Source organism: Balaenoptera musculus, chromosome 2 (assembly GCF_009873245.2).
Source record: "Balaenoptera musculus isolate JJ_BM4_2016_0621 chromosome 2, mBalMus1.pri.v3, whole genome shotgun sequence".
In the NCBI taxonomy this organism is placed as follows: domain Eukaryota; kingdom Metazoa; phylum Chordata; class Mammalia; order Artiodactyla; family Balaenopteridae; genus Balaenoptera; species Balaenoptera musculus.
The window spans coordinates 147,562,190-147,581,456 of NC_045786.1; the positions used below are offsets into that span (position 1 = coordinate 147,562,190).

At 41.0% G+C, this 19,267-nt stretch overlaps 2 protein-coding genes across 6 annotated transcripts in view; one reads left to right on the forward strand and one right to left on the reverse strand.

Annotated features, from left to right (window-relative positions):
• The window catches only part of ENTPD5 (ectonucleoside triphosphate diphosphohydrolase 5 (inactive)), a 33,574-nt gene extending 25,756 nt beyond the window's left edge, over window positions 1–7,818 (reverse strand). Inside the window, exon 1 of one of the 3 annotated variants that reach the window (XM_036842963.1) lies at window positions 7,740–7,818. The gene's annotated coding sequence lies outside the window, so the exon portion shown is untranslated. The other 2 variants (XM_036842966.1, XM_036842964.1) reach the window with 2 other exon arrangements.
• Window positions 7,819–10,206: 2,388 nt separating this feature from the next.
• The window catches only part of BBOF1 (basal body orientation factor 1), a 39,044-nt gene continuing 29,983 nt past the window's right edge, over window positions 10,207–19,267 (forward strand). For 2 of the 3 annotated variants that reach the window (XM_036842371.1, XM_036842372.1), the window contains exons 1-3: window positions 10,207–10,414; window positions 12,352–12,580; window positions 18,760–18,825. In XM_036842371.1, the coding sequence (XP_036698266.1) occupies window positions 10,332–10,414; window positions 12,352–12,580; window positions 18,760–18,825 (378 nt within the window). In that variant the 5' untranslated portion in view covers window positions 10,207–10,331. The other variant, XM_036842373.1, reaches the window with a different exon arrangement.

Sequence of the window (19,267 nt, forward strand, 5' to 3'; positions counted from 1 at the left end):
TAGGGGCGCCCGTACATTTCCTCAAATGTGTCTCTTTTAAAAAACATTTATTTATTTATTTATTTTGGCTGCACCAGGTCTTAGTTGCGGCACGCAGGATCTTCATTGCTGCAGGGGGTATCTTTTAGTTGAGGCATGCAGACTCTTAGTTGCGGCGTGTATGTGGGATCTAGTTCCCCGACCAGGGATCGAACCTGGCCCCCCTGCATTGGGAGCGCCGAGTCTTACCCACTGGATCACCAGGGAAGTCCCTCAAATATGTCTTTACAATATTTCTTCTCTAAATACCATAACATTTTTATTTTAATAGTGTTTGGTAAAAATGTTTCTAAAGTGACATATTTTATTTATGGTTCAGAATTATGATTATGATCATCAGCTATATTTTTCTGTAAACTTGGGATGCCTTCAGGGACTATAGGTCTGTAGGACTGTTTGCCCTTCTGCCAACTAATAGTCGCAGATTGTTATACTTTTTGAGCTAGTTTTCCTTGACATCATACTATCTATTATCGCTGATCAGTGTTGTCATGTGCCTGACTCCTTCAATAAGCTGCCATCATCTAATTTAAAAAAATCTTTTGTGGGATATGAACCAGAGAGCCATAATCATTAGACTTTTATGTCAACTTACACAAATGAGGGCCTCTCCAACAAATAAGGGTTGTGGAATCTGTGACAGCTTTTACTGGCTCATTGACCCCTTTGCATTTACTATGAGCTCTCAGCTAGGAATAAGAAAGCATAAATCTGACCTATGGAAAAGTAGGGTATTACTTTATATAGGTTACTTACCAATATCTTCTTTTCCTTCTAGGCTTTCCGCTTTGTTTCCTTCAACTAATGTATCACTTTTTCAACCTATAGAAGATGGACATGGATACTCATAAGACCAAAGTTCTCTTTTTTTCTCTCTTGTCAGTATGCCTATTTTTGATTCAATTATCTCCTTTTGCATTTGTTTCCAATCTATTCAGGCTCTGGAAAGCAGATCACCAAGTTAATCTCCTGACTTGTAGTCTAGTACTCTTGGGCTCTTTCTCCTCTTTCACATTTTCTTTTCTTTTTTTTTTTTTTTAAATTTTATTTATTTATTTATTTATTTATTTATTTATTTTTGGCTGTGTTGGGTCTTCGTTTCTGTGCGAGGGCTTTCTCTAGTTGTGGCAAGTGGGGGCCACTCTTCATCGCGGTGCGCGGGCCTCTCACTATCGTGACCTCTCTTGTTGCGGAGCACAGGCTCCAGACGCGCAGGCTCAGTAGTTGTGGTTCACGGGCCTAGTTGCTCTGCGGCATGTGGGATCTTCCCAGACCAGGGCTCGAACCCGTGTCCCATGCATTGGCAGGCAGATTCTCAACCACTGCGCCACCAGGGAAGCCCTCACAATTTATTTTCAAACTACAACTGCAGCCATTCTTTTTTTTTTTTTTTTAATTATTTGTACTGCTTTTTTGTTTTAAATTTATTATTTATTTATTATTTATTTTTGGCTGTGTTGGGTCTTCGTTTCTGTGCGAGGGCTTTCTCTAGTTGCGGCAAGCGGGGGCCACTCTTCATCGCAGTGCGCGGGCCTCTCACTATAGCGGTCTCTCTTGTTGTGGAGCACAGGCTCCAGACGCGCAGGCTCAGTAGTTGTGACTCACGGGCCTAGCTGCTCCGCGGCATGTGGGATCTTCCCAGACCAGGGCTCGAACCCGTGTCCCCTGCATTGGCAGGCAGATTCTCAACCACTGCGCCACCAGGGAAGCCCAACTGCAGCCATTCTAATAAAATCACTTGTTTACAAAATCAGCAGTAACAAGGGGAGGCAAGGCACACTCCCTCTGAAAGCTAGAGTACATTTCTGTGTAAATGTATGTGTGCACGTGTATTAGGGGGCAGTGATTAAAGAGCTAATCCATAAACAAAGTACATAAGTTTATGCACTTTGTGAGGTCTTTTTTTGGCGTGAAGAACTCAAATACCAGTTGTGTGTTCCACAATGTGATCGAAAGTGGCACTATTACATAATGAGTATGTGGTTAAAAGGAACTAAGCCAATCCCAGTCCTAGGTACATATCCACAAGATTAAAAACAGGGATTCAAATAGATATTTCTATACCAATGTTCACTGCAGCATTATTCACAACAGTCAGAAGTGGCAAAAGCCCAAGTGTCCATCAACAGATGCATAGATAAATAATATAGTATACACAAATACAATGGAATATTATTTAGCTACAAAAAAGAAGTTCTAATACATGCTACGACATTGATGAACCTTGAAAATGTTACGCTAAGACACACACAAAAAATATGATTCCACTTACATGAAATATCTAGAATAAGCAAATTCACAGAGACAGAAAGTAGATTAGAGTTTACCAGGGGCTGGGATGAGGGGAGAATGGCAGTTATTGCTTAACAGGTCCACGGTTTTTGTTTGGGGTGATGAAAAAGTTTTGCAAATAGGTAGTAGTGACAGTTGTACAACACTGAGTATATAATTAATACCACTGAATTGTATACTTAGAATGGTTAAAATGACAATTTTTATGTTATATATATTTTACCACAGTTAAAAAAACTTTTTCTTTAAAAGCAGAGGGGGGCTTCCCTGGTGGCGCAGTGGTTGAGAATCTGCCTGCCAATGCAGGGGACACGGGTTCGAGCCCTGGTCTGGGAGGATCCCACATGCCACGGAGCAAATGGGCCCGTGAGCCACAATTACTGAGCCTGCGTGTCTGGAGCCTGTGCTCCGCAACAAGAGAGGCCGCGATAGTGAGAGGCCCGCGCACCGCGATGAAGAGTGGCCCCCGCTTGCCGCAACTAGAGAAAGTCCTCGCACAGAAACGAAGACCCAACACAGCCATAAATAAATAAATAAATAAATAAATTTAAAAAAAAAAAAGCAGAGGGAACCAAGCACTGCAAACATAAGCTCATAAGAGGAAAAACTTTGGCTACTATCTCAACAGAGCAACAGTTATGACAATGTTCATCCCTGAACTACCTCATGAGCCAATTATGACTTAAATTCTGAAGGGTGGTACTGATACTCAGAAAATGTCTTTGAGCATCTGAGTTTATATAGTATCTTCTATTCTCCCAGAAAGAGAAAGTTAAACTTACCAATGCAACATAAACCTGAAAATTATACATTTAAGAGAGGATGTGAACAATGTTATAAATTCTAACTATAGGGCCTCCAAAGCAAACATTTTCAAGAAAGGTCTTCTTACATTTTGTTTACAACTTCAATGCTTCTCCAGGTATTCCCTTGGTATCCTAGGATGGAATGAGTGGTATCTACCCCTAAGCATGCAATCTTGACAACATTTCTATTAAATTTTCCTTTTAAAAACACTCATATTGTGTATATGCTAATACACTGAACTCAAAACAAGAGACACCTAAAACTGGCATCTCCAAACATCTCCCTTCCTCCATGCCCCTGCCCCATACAGAGAGGGTTAAATGGATTCTCTAATTTCCTGTCTTTGTTAATGGCACCACAAACTTCCTAATTCACAACTCAAAATCTTCATCATCTTTGAATTCTCCTCTCTCATGCCCAATCTCTTATCAAGGATTCATGATTTTTGCTTTGCAATATCTTTCCCATCTCTTTCTTCCCCCTAGCCTCTTGCTGATATCTAAAGTCTGGCCTGTATTACTTCAGACTTGGACTGCTATAGCCTCTTAACTGGTCTTCCAGTAACCAATGTCTCTCTTCTCAAATTCATACGTTACTGTCTTCCTAAATACTACTTTCATCATTTTCTCACTAGACTGTAATCCATATCATGGCAGGGATTCATTCATCTTTGAGAACATTGCATAACCTGGCATATGCAATGGTTAGTTAATTCATCAATGTTTGTTGAATGAATTAATGAATATATAAGTCACATCACTTTCCTTCTGAAAACTTTCATCCATTTCCCACTGTCCATAACAGAAGTTACAAACTCAAATACTGAAATACCTACTGGGGCCAGGCAGAAAATGTAAGTAAGTAAAGGTGTGTGTAATCAACAGGAAGTTGTGGGGACCCTGTAAAGTGGAAAGCACATGTCCCATCCTGTCCCATCTAAAGGGTAAGTTGCTTGCTGTTCCCACAAATTGCTGCCATGATGAAATACAGGCTCAGTATTGCCAGGTCTTCTGATTTTTCAAAATAAGCTAAAAGCACAGATTTCTATGTAGAATCTGGTTTTTTAAATAGTGACAACTAATTCTATTAAAAAAACAAAAACAAAACTCAAAAAACCACCGTGCAGGCCAAACAAAACATATCTATGGGCCAAATCCAGCTCTCAAGTTTCAAGTTGGTGACTCTGCTCTGTAGGATTAAAAGACAAACTTCTTGACTAACATTCTAAGTCCTTCTAAGTCCCAGGCTACCTTAACGAAAGTTTTTTGCCCACTACTTTCATACAAGAACCCTTTGCTCTAAGCACACATCAGAGCCACCTGGAGGGCTTGTTAAAACATAGATTGCTGGGGTACTTCCCTGGTGGTCCAGTGGCTAAGACTCTGCACTCCCAATGCAGCAGGCCCAGGTTCAATCCCTGATCAGGGAACTAGATCCCACATGCCGCCAAGTAAAGATTCTGCACACTGCAACGAAGATCCTATGTGCTGCAACTAAGACCCGGCACAGCCAAATAAATAAATAAATATTTAAAAACAACAACAACAAAAAAAAAACATAGATTGCTGGGCTTCACTGTCAGCATTTCCAATTCAGTAGGTCTCAAGTTGGGACTGAGAATCTGCATTTCTAACAAGTTACCAGATGATGCTGATACTACTGGTGCGTGGACCACACTTCGGGAACCGTTGCTCTAGTTAAATTACTCCTTGTCTCAAGCACACACTGATTTTGCTCATTTGTTCTACCTTCCCAGAAAGCCTTCCCTTTTACTTTCAGCCTACCTCCTCCCGTAAACTTTCTCTCTGACAGTCTTTCATGCCTCCAAATTCCTGTAGCACTTAGGGTCCATACCATCTCCGCTTTATCCATCACTGCTTGGTGATTTTTATTGTTAACTGTTTGTGCATAGCTTCCAATGAGGAAGCTATGTGTATTGTGTATTCTCAGAGGTCAATGTCCAGGTCAGCACCTTATACACCTGACTGTAAGCCACTTGAAGGCAGGGCCCTGTCTTGTCTCCCACTGTACCCCTCAACCTATCAGAGCCTGGTATTCAGTTGGTACTGTACCTACTAAACATTTCTTAAATGAATGAACATTTGACAGATCCATGAAATGAAAAGTGCAGATAAGCAGGCTTGAAATTTGGGTATGTAACTTTTTTTTTCTCTTTAACTTATTTATTTATTATTTATTTGGCTGCGTCGGGTCTCAGTTGCGGCACGTGGGATCTTTGCTGCAGCGCAGGCTCTTCGTTGCAGCATGTGGGATTCTCTCTAGTTGCGGCACAGGGTCTCCAGAGCACGTGGGCTCAGCAGCTGTGGCGCATGGGCTTAGCTGCCTTGCGGCACGTGGGATCTTATTTCCCCGACCAGGGATCAAACCTGTGTCCCCTGCATTGGAATGCAGATTCTTAACCACTGGACCAACAGGGAAGTTCCGGTATATAACTTTTCTTAAAGAACTGACTTTAAGGGGGGAAAGCGGTTGGGGGGGTGGTGGTGGTGGCATGAATTGGGAGACTGGGATTGACGTGTATACACTGATATGTATAAAATGGATGACTAATAAGAACCTGTTGTAGAAAAAAATAAATAAAATAAAATTCAAAAAAAACCACCTGACTTTAAGTCCTGTGTAATGGTTTTGTCAGAAAGCACAACTAATAAAAATTGAATATTTTGCAAATAAATTGCCAATAGACAATAATCTGTGGTAACAGATTCTGTATATAAGTAAAACAGTGAATGTTAAACTGATTTGAAAATTTGTAAGATTAAATCCTTTATCTCCAGGATTCCTTATCCTCTGTAGGGATGTGAACTAGTCATTATATTGTTAGGGGAACCACTGACTGAAACCGCCCACCCCGGCCAGGCACCACAGTAACCATTTGCATGAGTTATCTTGCGACAGGAGGTCCTGGTAAGGAATGCAGAACTAACAAGCCACCACAAACTGGAAGAATTCGGGAAAGGTCAAAAGAAGAGAGGAGACACCAGTCCATATGTCCTACCAACCTCCCAGAATCCTCCTCACTGGAATCCATCTTGGCTGAGTGATGCATGTGCCACCAGGAAGGACGCTGAGTCAGAGTGATTGGCCAGAGACAACCCAGAAACTAACCCCATTACCATAAAACTTGAGACTGTGAGCCACGTGGCACAGCAGTTTTCCTGGGTTCCCTTACCCTCCTGCTCTCCACCCGGGTGCCCCTTCCAAATAAAGTCTCTTGCTTTGGCAGCACGTGTATCTCCTCAGACAATTCATTTCTGAGTGTTAGACAAGAGCCCACTCTCGGGGCCTGGAAGGCGTCCCCCTTCCTGCAACAATATCACAAGATGATAGCTATTTAATAGAATTCTATATTTGTACCACATGTAATGAAAAAGTAGGATGAAAGTAACTCTCCATGATATTCAGAAATATTGATCCGTCTCCTTCAGATGACAATAAATGCATCCAAGATTCTAAAGGGTGTGTGAAAACAAAACCAAAAACTGTTCACCTTGTCTCTTCTACTTATAAAACAGCACCAGCTATCAGGCAACTTCAAGGATGATTTATGAGTAGAAACTCGGTCTCCCAGCTAAACCAGAATAAAGTCAAAGATGACTTTAGAGAGTAAACCCAATTCTGGAACTACTGGAAGAAAAAATTAGAAATAATATGTATTTTGAGATATAATCCTAAGTTCTTATTTGGCTTTTTGAGCAACTCCACACTTGATGGTATTACAATCAATGGGACAAGAGAAAAGTTAACATCTTTGGCAAAGACAGAAAATCCAATTCAGGAAAACAAAACAAAACCAACCCAGGAGCAAATGAAGTACATTTACAGCTTTAGAACTACCATACGACCCAGCAATCCCACTACTGGGCATATACCCTGAGAAAACCATAATTCAAAAAGAGTCATGTACCAAAATGTTCATTACAGCTCTATTTACAATAGCCAAGACGTGGAAGCAAACTAAGTGTCCATCAACAGATGAATGGATAAAGAAGATGTGGCACATATATACAATGGAATATTACTGAGCCATAAAAAAGAAACAAAATTGAGTTATTTGTAGTGAGGTGGATGGACCTAGAGTCTGTCATACAGAGTGAAGTAAGTCAGAAAGAGAAAAACAAATACCGTATGCTAACACATATATATGGAATCTAAAAAAAAAAATAGTCTTGAAGAACCTAGTGGCAAGACGGGAATAAAGACACTGACCTACTAGAGAATGGACTTGAGGATACGGGGAGGGGGAAGGGTAAGCTGGGACAAAGTGAGAGAGTGGCATGGACATATATACACTACCAAACGTAAAATAGATAGCTAGTGGGAAGCAGCCGCATAGCACAGGGTGATCAGCTCAGTGCTTTGTGACCACCTAGAGGGGTGGGATAGGGAGGGTGGGAGGGAGGGAGACTCAAGAGGGAAGCGATATGGGGACACATGTATATGCATAACTGATTCACTTTGTTATAAAGCAGAAACTAACACACCATTGTAAAGCAATTACACTCCAATAAAGATGTTAAAAAAAAAAAAAAAAAGATAGCAGAGATGTTACCTCACATCCAGATACTTGCCCTACCTACCAGGACCATAATGATCTTGTCTCCAAGAGGATTCAGCCCAGACACTCCACATTTCTATGTTGACCAGGCACCATGCAAACTGGGCAAAAAAGAATTACAAAACCAAGTCAACAAAACACTAAGTGCTTTTCCCAAGTTTTAAAAGCATTAGCATTCTAAACAATAAAACAAAGCATGGGACTTCCCTGTGGCACAGTGGTTAAGAATCCGCCTGCCAATGCAGGGGACACGGGTTCGAGCCCTGGTCTGGGAGGATCCCACATGCTGCAGAGTAACTAAGCCCGTGCGCCACAACTACTGAGCCTGCGCTCTACAGCCCGTGCTCTGCAACGAGAAGCCACCACAGTGAGAAGCCCACGAACCACAAGGAAGAGTAGCCCCCGCTCGCCACAACTAGAGAAAGCCCGCACACAGCAACGAAGCCCTAACACAGCCAAAAATAAGTTAATTAACTAAATAAAACAAAGCAAATTTATTCAGCGAAATAAACTTCATAGTAAAACTACCTACAAGAAAGTATGAAAGGAAATGCTACCAGATGAATTGCTAAATAGCAACTTCCTACTCTACTGTCTGTACCATTGGATGTTTTTTACAAACATATGACTGAATAATAACATCCAGTTCTTTGGCAGAGAATGTGGAGGTTCAGAAGACTACAGATTCTAGAACTACATCTACTACAGTGTGAATCTGGGCATTTCTCTTAGTCGTATTCAAGTTACAACAGCTTTAACTACAAAATCAAACTTAAAGTCAATAAAAATATGCTGTATAATAAAATAACTATAATGTACATGTAAGTAAAGTATTATGCATATATATTAAGAAATAATCTTGTTACAGTCAAATTTTCATGTTTATAAATGAGTCTACAGACAACAAAAGTTTTGGACTGACTTTCATATTCACAGTAACCAATTTTTTAGAATGAATTCCAAATGTAAAGGCTCTGACAGAAGATGCCCTACCCTCTTTTTTGCAAGTTATCAATAGTGTGCATGTTCAGAACCTTAGACACATAAAATCAATAACTTTATAGCTTCTATATGAGAATAAACCCCTTCAATGTATGATAATTCCACCATGGGCTCACGGAAATGTGACATGCAAATAGAGGGGGGGAAAGCACCAGGAAGAGGGTAAGCCACCATCATGCAAGCAGATGGTATGGCTAAAAAGATTTCCAGTGCTCATTAATATTAACACCAATCAGCATGTTCCCCCTAACCACTGAATTCAGAAACAGAAACGACGTTAAGTGGAAAAAAAAAGGTGGGGGGGGGGGTTTGCATCAGAGACCTCTGGAAAGGGTGTAGGGATTAAGTTCTCCTTAGCGAAATGGAGGAAGATGTACAATGAAGTTTTTAAAGAAATTTAAAATTCAATTTGAAAGGGAGAATAACGCACAGCAGAGCTTCAATCACAAGTTTTCTAACTGTTGTCCCGGCACCTAGAATTCCCTATCTTCCTCAGTGACTCCCGGACTAACTCACTGAATGAAGGCAGAAGCACAGAGCTCCTCCCCCGAAAAAGGCGAACAGTACCTTTCAGTACTACTCCTTTTCACTGGTGTGCTGGCGGGGGGGGGGGCGGAGGGGGGCACCAAACCAAAACCAAAACGCACCAAAATGCATGAGCTTTCAACTTTACGCGACTCGCAGAAAAAAAGAGGGCTGCGAACGCAAGAGCTTATTAGCAAATGGGAATCCGGGGCTGGCCCTGGGCGGGCAGCGCCGGCCACAACAGTACAGAACGGGACCGAGGGCCTGACCCCAGCACACTCCTCTTCAAGGACTCTCCTCGAGGCCCCGGAGCCTCTCCCAACCCAGGGGGCAGCCCTTCTCTCCCCGCCAGGCTCTCCGACGCCAGCAGGCGCTGCCCGCCTCACCCCCAGCCCCCCTCAGGGGAGTCCTCAACTGCCTCACCAAAAAATGTTTGGCCTGGGAAGCCCGTTGGCTGCGCCATCCCTTACGGAATTAGCAAGAGTTAAAAGCCAGAAAAGGGAGAAGGAAACCCAAAGAGTCGGGGGCAGCTTCGGGAGAGGCGGAGCAGGGACGAGAGCGAGGCGGCCACGGCCACGGTGGCTGCAGCGCGAGGGAAGAAGAGGACGCACGGGCGAGACGCGAAACGCTGCAAACCCGGCGGGAGCGGCGCTCTGACGACCGCGGCGCGCCGGCGGGACCCGCCGCGAAGCCAAGCCTCCTTAGGGGAGAGCGCCCCCACCGTCGCGCAGCCGCCCGGGGCTGATCCGCTCCGGCCTCCCAGCCCGCCCCGCCGCCCTCCCAGCCCCGGCCCCCGGCTGGCTCTGGCACGTCCGCGCTCGCACACTCACCGCGCGCGCGCGCCTCCACGGGGCGGCCGCCCGCCACCCTCGGCGCGATCTCCGCCCCGCCCCCTGCGCCCGGCCAGTGGGCTGGGCCCCGCGGGGCGGTGTCGGGATTACGTCACGGGCGCGTGCGCTCTCTGAGCGCCGGCAGCGGCCTGCGCGTATCGTTACGGGCTCAGTGTGCCGGTTGTCCTTGGAGATGGAGCCGGCCCTGGGCGGCGCAGAGAGGCGACAACGACAGCGGGGCCCCTGGAGAAGCCAAGATGCCATCAAAGGGAAAGGACGAAAAGAAAGGGAAGGGTAAAGGTAAAGGCAAAGACAAAGGCAAAGACAAAGACAAGAAGAAGTAAGGAGAAGACACCCTGGGGTCCCTGCTCTCTGGGCCTACCCTCCCGGGATTCTCAGGGGCGGGCCAACTGGCGCCCTCCCGCCTCCCCTCCTGGACCCTCCTCTCTCCCCGCTTCTGAGAAGGACAACCCCCATTGTTCAGATATTACCAAAATGCACGCCAAACCATACTACTTCAACTAAGACAAGAGTGTGAGGCTTGGGACCCTGAAGTAACTTAGACACAGTCTCTGCCTATGGGTAATGCGCTAACGAACGAGGAGGAGGAGGCAGATAAGTTCCCAAAGAACAGAAGTAACACAGGACCGAATGAAGTTAAGTACCAGTGGAGGGAAAAAGAATTGAGAATGAGGAGGAAGGGTTAGTTCTGACCCTAGAAGTGAAGGTCAGGATAACATGTTTTAGGATATCGAAGAGCCTCTAGGCCTGTGCTGTCCAATAGGGTAGTCACCGGTCACGTGTGGCTATTAAAATTAGTTAAAATTAAATAAGATTAAAAATTCAGATCCTCATTTGTACTGGCTACATTGCATGTCCTCAGTAGGCACATGTGGTTAGTAGTGGTGACTGTATTGGGCAGCCCAGATATAGAGCATTAACACCATCACAGAAAGTTCTGTTGGACGGCACTGCTCTAGACCAGTGATTCTCAGACTGGGGTGATTTTTGGCTACCAGGGGATGTTTGTTAATATCTGGAGACATTTTTGGTTGTCACATCTGGGGACCTCTAGTGGATAAGAGACAAAGGATGCTGTTAAATATCTTACACTGCACAGGACAACCCCCAGCCCCACTCTATAAACAAAGAATCGTGTAGCTCAGAATATTCGTAGTTGGGAAGCCCTGCTCAAGGCTTTAAGCTTCTCTAGAATAGGCACTAAGCATTATTCAAGGTATCTCCAGCACCTAGAAGAGAGCCTGGATCATAGCAGATGCTTAATATTTGTTAAATAAACAAATTAAGGTGTCTGCTTTTCTATGCTTCAACTTGGATCTCCCCCCTCCCCCCCGCACAAGAACTATGCTCTAGAGCTCTGGGTTCATTATTTCTTGCCTGTAGCCTGATCGATCTCAGCTATGTGGTTGAGATGATTGTGGACATCCAAAGGATCTCTGGGTAATTGAAGTAGTTCCTTGGGCTTTTTCAAGGATTCCTTTTGGTTCAAAGGAAAACATAAAGGATTTGACCAATTCAGGTAATTATTCATGTTTCCGCAAAGTGATCAGAATTTCTGAAGTGGATAGTATTGCGCTAGCACTAAAGCTTTGCAGGCTTGGAGTTGCTGCTAGATTACTACTAAACCTATTGGATGACCCTAGTGGTTCCTAGACACATTGGAGTCATACACGTTGTCCAACAACACTATATATGGGACCACAAGGAAATCCTTGCAAAGTTTATAAAGAACTTGTTTAAGAGAGTAATGCATGCTCAATACAGAAAGTTTACGAAACATGGAAAGTCAGACAAAACAAAACCACCTGTAGTCCCATCATCCAAAGATAACCACTACTGTCATTTTGGAATATTCTTTTTCTTCTTTATAAAATGATAGCCCAATATACAAATTTATTTGTAACTTTTTTCCCCCAATGTATTATATAAGTATTCTTCTACAGTGTGATTTTTTAAAAAGTATAACTGTGTAGTTAGTCTAGCATTTTTTAGAAGTGCCAAGGGTTTATCACATTCCTGGAACTCACTAGCATATGTTTTCTGTTTTTGACCATGCATTTGCAGTGCACATATCAACAGTGAGAAACACTGAGGCTAACAGACCATATATATTTCTTCTTAACTCATTTATCCAACAGTATTTCCTCATATATGCTAGGCAAATGCCAAGCAAAACAAATAACAATAAAGAGAAAGGTGTAATACTAATGTAGTAGAGAAATAGTTATATGTTGTCAATGTCCTCTTCCTGTGCAGGAAGATGATAAAAGTTGAGGAATCTGCCATGGAGAGAGCCAAGGCCAATGCCTCCCTGTGGGAGGCCAGGCTGGAAGTCACAGAACTCTCTAGGATTGAGTATCGTGATACTTCCCAGAGACTGGCAAAATGTAATGAAGAATTAAAGAAACAGCAGTATAGAATGGAGAAAGACACAATGTCTGTATTGAACTACCTGAAGAAACAGGATCAGGAGAAAGATAATCTGGTAGGTAGGTAGAAACCCTCCTGAGCCTTAGAAACTACCTCTTTGGTTATACTGGTGTGTTATATATTTCAAGGATTTTAATTCCTTGAAATCTCATCACATAGTTAAGACACTTCAATTGACTTTATCTCTCCTTGAAGCAACATGTTATTTCAGAATGGCTTTACTGTCAGAATTGGCTCTTTCTTATTTTCAGCCTTGTCCCATGTTTTCTTGCCTGAAACAAAGATTGATGATCCTAAAGGAACATTGTTGTCAACTTTATTTTAAAAACAAGAGCATGATATATGACCTATATATATATTTTATGATACTGATAACTATCCAAATAATTAATGATCTGTAAAGCAATTCACCGATAATCCGTGATCACATGGTTATGAACCCAGCAAGCTGAAGCTCTTCTTTTTGGCCTGTTGAATCTTGAATTTATCTTACTGAACTTTGTTGAAATGTTGGGAGTAGAGCTATCATTTTAGATCTGGGAAAAAAAGGGAAGGGAACTAACATTTTGGGGCCCCTGTTTGTGCCAGGCACTATACTAAGTACTTTACCTCTGCTGTGTCATTTAATCCTTTTAATAACCCTCTGTAGCTACAAATTGTCATTCCCATTTTACAGAAAAAGAAATTGACTCTTAGGACAGATAACTTGCCTGAAGTCTCACAGCTAGTGGGTGGAACTTAGGTGTGACTTAAATTCTTCTCTTTCCCATCTGCCTCTATGAGTCCCATGGACACCCAAGGAAATTTACACCATGCTTCATTCCCATATATGTTTTTGCATTTTTACTATTTATGTATTATACATCCACAAATAATACATATTATAGTCTTGTTTTAAAATTTATGTTAGTAGTGACATATTGTACATATCTTTTGCAACTTATTTTTTTTTATAAAACATGTTTTGTGGTATATTTACAAAAATCACATGATTCAGTTCATTTTTAAGAAGTTGATAATGAGCATGCTTTATTTTTTCATTCATTATTAACTGCTTTATAATATTCCATCAAATAAATAAATAAACCAAAATTTATTTGTTCATACCACCCTATGGGTCAGTTAGACTCCATTTTTTCATTATTACAAATAGACCTTCAGTAAACATTCTTGTGTATGTCTGCTTGTGCCCATGTGTGAGAGTTTCTCTAGAGTAGACACTTAGGAGTTAAATTACTATATTATGAGGTATGCATAATTTCAACTTCACAAGGGTTTAAATTGAACTCCAAAGAGGTTATACCAATTTATACTTTCACAAGCAATGTATTAAAGTGAGTTCCCATTTATCCACATCTTTGTGAACACTTGATATTATACTTAATAATTTTTGCTCAATTTTATGTGTATAAATTGGTATGTCACTTTAATTTGTATTTTCCTGATTACTAGTCGCTTGAGCATCTTTTGTATGTTCCTTAACCCATTTTTTATTGTTTTTATGTGTTTGCTTCAGTATACATATTGGAGTGATGCAGAGCATTTCTTCTACATAAGGATGACATGCAAATTCATGAATCATTCCATAATTTTTTTCAAATGCCACATTTTCAGGGAGACGCTTGCTCACTACCCTGTTTAAAATTAAAACCATCTCCCTTATTTTATTTTCTTTGTAATATTTATTACCTTCTGTCATACTATATGCATGTTACTTATGTATTTATTTTCTCTTTTCCTAATTAGAATGAAACCTCACAGAAGTAAAGAATTGGGGGCCTTTTTAAATTGTCGTTGAGTGCTGTATCTCCAGCACCTAGTATGGGCCTGGCACATAGTAGGCACTCATTAAAATATTTTTGCATGCGTGAATGAATGGCTTGTGATTGCACTGATGCTTTGAAAAAGTTAATAGAAATCAAAACTAAGATCAAGATGATATTGGAAACATATCAGAGAAATCGGACAACTGAACGTTTGTGTGGATTTTGTGTGTTTTATTAAATAAAGTGTAATTTTTTTGTACATTACTTTTTTTTAACCCTCTTTCCTAGGCGACTTCCATTTTTAAAATTACTCTTTGAATAGTATGCATTATTAAAATTGTCTGCTATAAAGTATTATTCTAAAATAAACCTTTAGGCCAGCCATGCAAATAATTTTCAGAATTCATTATATAGAAGCTTTGTGGTCTGCATTAGCTAATTGATATTGGTCTGCATTTATCAGTATCACTGGTATTTCCTGATTTTCATCTGCCTCCATGTATCAAAGACCAGCATCTGGCTGTAGCAAATACATCATTTTCTCACAATCATAGATACCCATTAAAACCAAAGAAACTACTTTGGGAGGAAGAAGTAAAATAGATTCAATATACTCTGGTCAATTAGCTCTCTTAGAGTTTTGTTACTCATTCTACTATATCCTAGAAATGCGTTATTTGCTTAAACTTTATTTAAACTGTTTATAGTCTTACTTCATGTTAATTATAGAAATATTAGAAGTGAAGTGTGTTTTGAAAACTATTATATCTTGGAAAAAATTAGGAGATTTCACTTATGGGTTTTGGTACTTAAGGCTTTGTTCAATCAACACAAAATAAATCTAATTATATTTTACACCTGTCCTACATGACTGAGGACTGTCTCAATTTATCTTAAAACATTTTCAGGGTTTCCTTAAACTATTCTAAGATTATTTACAACAGTATTTCACTTCTGTATCTTCTGATTCTATAACCACGTCAAGGAATTTTTAGTTTAAAAAGCTACTCAGATTTCCTACTAAAACGTACCAGCATCTTTGGAGAAATGATCGATTCTAAGACTGGAGCAGGGAGAGTGAAAAATGAATTTGAACTAAAAAATGAATTTGGAATATCTTGTGACAGGAGTCAGTAAAAAAAAATTAAAGGACACGGCGGGTAGCTTGAAGGGGCTCCCATTGACCAAATCTGGGACATTCAAAATAAATAATGACAGTAATAAATTATAACTGAACAAAATGAGTCCGTGAGCGCGTACAACTAATAGATAAACGCATACATTAATAAATAAGGGAGGGCTTCCCTGGTGGTGCAGTGGTTGAGAATCCGCCTGCCAATGCAGGGGACATGGGCTCGAGCCCTGGTCTGGGAAGATCCCACATGCCGCGGAGCGGCTGGGCCCGTGAGCCACAACTACTGAGCCCGCGCATCTGGAGCCTGTGCCGCACAACAAGAGAGGCTGCGATAGTGAGAGGCCCGCGCACCGCGATGAAGAATGGCCCCCACTTGCCGCAACTAGAGAAAGCCCTCACCCAGAAGCGAAGACCCAACACAGCCATAAATAAATAAATAAATAAAATTTTATAAATAAATAAATAAATAAGGGAGAGGGACTTCCCTGGTGGCGCAGTGGTTAGGAATCTTCCTGCCAATGCCGGGGACACAGGTTCGAGCCCTGGTCTGGGAAGACCCCACATGCCATGGAGCAACTAATCCCGTGTGCCACAACTACTGAGCCTGCGCTCTAGAGCCTGTGAGTCACAACTACTGAGCCCACGTGCCACAACTACTGAAGCCCGCACACCTAGAGCCTGTGCTCTACAACAAGAGAAGCCACCGCAATGAGAAGCCTGTGCACTGCAATGAAGAGTAGCCCCTGCTCACCACAACTAGAGAAAGCCTGCTCGCAGCAACGAAGACCCAACACGGCCAAAAATAAATTTATTTAAATAAGTAAATAAGGGAGAATACAAAGTTTTTCCTTATAGTGGAATGCAGTAAATTATTAAATTTCCATGGAATGATGGAATTAGAAAAGTCACCATTTGGCTTCAGAGTAATAATTGATTCAGTCAAGAACAACAGTGGATGCTAAAACTAGTGGGTGAAATTTTGATGAGCAGAAGGATATTTGCATAGTCTCAAAATATCTTCCCCCAAAATACTTAATAATTACAAAAGGAAAAATAGTAACTTCTAAGTGGAGAAACCTGGCAGACACAATCTTAACCAGCTGATTACAGTTAACGTCAGTCACCTCATGATGTGATGCAGTGACAAGGATACATCATCACTTAGGCAGTGTATGCCTGCCAAAAAGGCATAACCTGAATCTTCTCATGAAGAAACATCAGACAACTCCAACCCTGGCCAGTATTTTTCAAAAACTTTGATATAATAAAAGACAAAGACTGAGAAACTGTCCCAGATTAAAGAGACCAGGATATATGACAACTAAGTGTAATCATAATCAGGGATTACATCCTGGACCAGGAAAAGGAAAGTTACAATAAAAGGACACCATTAGGACAATTGATGGCAAAATTTGAACATGGACTATAGATTAAGTAATAGTATTTTATCAATGTTAAATTTCCCAATTTTGATCATTGTACTGTGCTTCTAAGAGATTGTCCTTTTTCTTAGGAAATACATACTGAAATATTTCGGGGTACAGGGGTATGATGTCCTAGACTTTTTTTCACATGCTCCAGAAAAAAGTTTCAAACATCTGTATCATATATACATATATTTAGATAGACCTATCACAGAGGGAAAGCAAATGTGGCAAAATTGGGTGGAGAGTATATGAGAATTCTTTGTACTGTTCTTGAAACTTTTCTTTAAAAAATTCCTCATTTAAGAGAAGTGCAAATCAAAACTCCAAGTCATCACTTCACACCCATTAAGATGGCTACTATCAGAAAAACAAGGGACTTCCCTGGCGATCCAGTGGTTAAGACTTCACCTTCCAATGCAGGGGGTGCGGGTTCAGTCCCTCGTCGGGGAGCTAAGATCCCACGTGCCTCAGGGCCAAAAAACAAAAACCGAAAACAAAAACAGAAAATAGCAAGTGTTGCTGAGGATGTAGATAAATTGGAATCCTTGTGCACCGTTGGTGGGAGTGTGAAATGGTGTAGCCATTATGGAAAACAGTACAGAGTTTCCTCAAAAAATTAAAAATAGAATTATCATATGATCCAACAATCTCACTTTGGGGTACATTTCCAAGAGAATTTAAAGCAGGATCTTGAAGAGACAATTGCACACCCATGTTTTTGAAACATTATTCATATAAACATTATTCACATAAACATTATTCACATTCATATAGTCAAGATGTGGAAAACAACCCAAATGTCTGTTGATGGATGAGTGAATAAAGAAAATGTGGTATACACATACAATGGAATATTATGCAGCTTTAAAAAAAAAGAAGGAAATCTTGTCATATGCTACAACATAGACGAACCTCAAGGCCATTATGCTAAGTGAAATAATCCAGTTACAAAAGGACAAATACTGTATGAGTCCACTCATGTGAAGTGTATGTGGACAGGGAATGTTGCCCGACATTCCAGTAAACAATGAACGTTGCCCACTATTCCGGTTCTATAAGGATCAAGCCATCAGCCATTGCAGCCCCTACCCCTACCCACCACCTGCCTCCCCCCACGGTGTGTCCTGAGGGGAATTCAGGATGGAGAAAAACAGGAAGCCTTCTGTGCTTTGGATACTGACCCTAGATAGTTAAGATGCATATCTAAGGAATAATTACAAGCCCAGATGTTACATCTTCCCTTACATAGAAAAGCACTAAAATCATTAACTTGAAATGACCATTCCTTGTGATTAGTAGTAATCTTTTGATGTCTGACTACATGTTTTTTTCCAGCAAGAAACTCCTATATATCCTGGCTCCTCTCTTAACTCTTCTGAGCAGTTCCTCAGAGCTCTCTGAGAGGCTGTATCCCAGGCTATAGCCCTCAGTATAATCCTAGAATAAAACTTAATTCACAACTTTCAGGTTGTGTGGTTTTTCTTCAGTGGACATATCTGAAGTAGTCAAAATCATAGAAACAATGCAGAAAGGCTAGGGGGAGGGAAGAGAAGGAATTAGTGTCTCATGAACATAGAGTTTCTGTTTTGCAAGATGAAAAATTTCCAGAGATCTGCTGCACAACAATGTGAATATATACTTAAAAATGGTTAAGATGGTAAATTTAATGTTGTGTTTTTTACCACACACAAACACACACATGTTACCCAGGCAATTGTGATGATAGCCAAGTTTTGGAAGCTGCAATAGCAAGTTAACAGTGTGGATTATGTCCTCTATTCTTGTCTTCCCACCTTACTCCACGTCTCCAACCCTACTGGTTTTAATATGTGAAAACTAGGCTACTTAATTAAGTTAGGATGCAGAGTAATTTCTCTACCTTCCTCTGTATTTCCATTTTCTACAGATTGAAAAACTGAAACAGCAATTGAATGAAACTAAGGAAAAAGCCCAAGAAGAGAAGGAAAAATTGGTATGTACATTGATGGTCACTTACTGGTGGTCAGGTTTCTGGCAAGTTTAGATATTTAAGACACAAGGATAACAAGTGAGTAGATCCTCTGAGCAGCTCAGTGACCTTAAAGCCCACACACTTGATTGTACAGAAGCTCAAAAATAACATAAAATTTTGTTATTGTAGAAAACTGTCTGGTAGTAGTGGTGTTTACTGATCTTGAGCTCTAGGGCTTTTCAGTGGACAGAGCTAGGAAATATATAGTTTTTGAAGATTAAAATATATCATGAGCCCATACTAATACTTTAAATTCAGATGCAGGAGTACAGGGTTTTTACTTAACTTTATCTGTGTCTCCTTTCTTCCTCACCAAAAACCCTGGTTCTTAATGATACCAGTATAATTGTGTATTTTCTTCAAACCTTAATACATCAATAGGCACAGAATACTAATATTAATA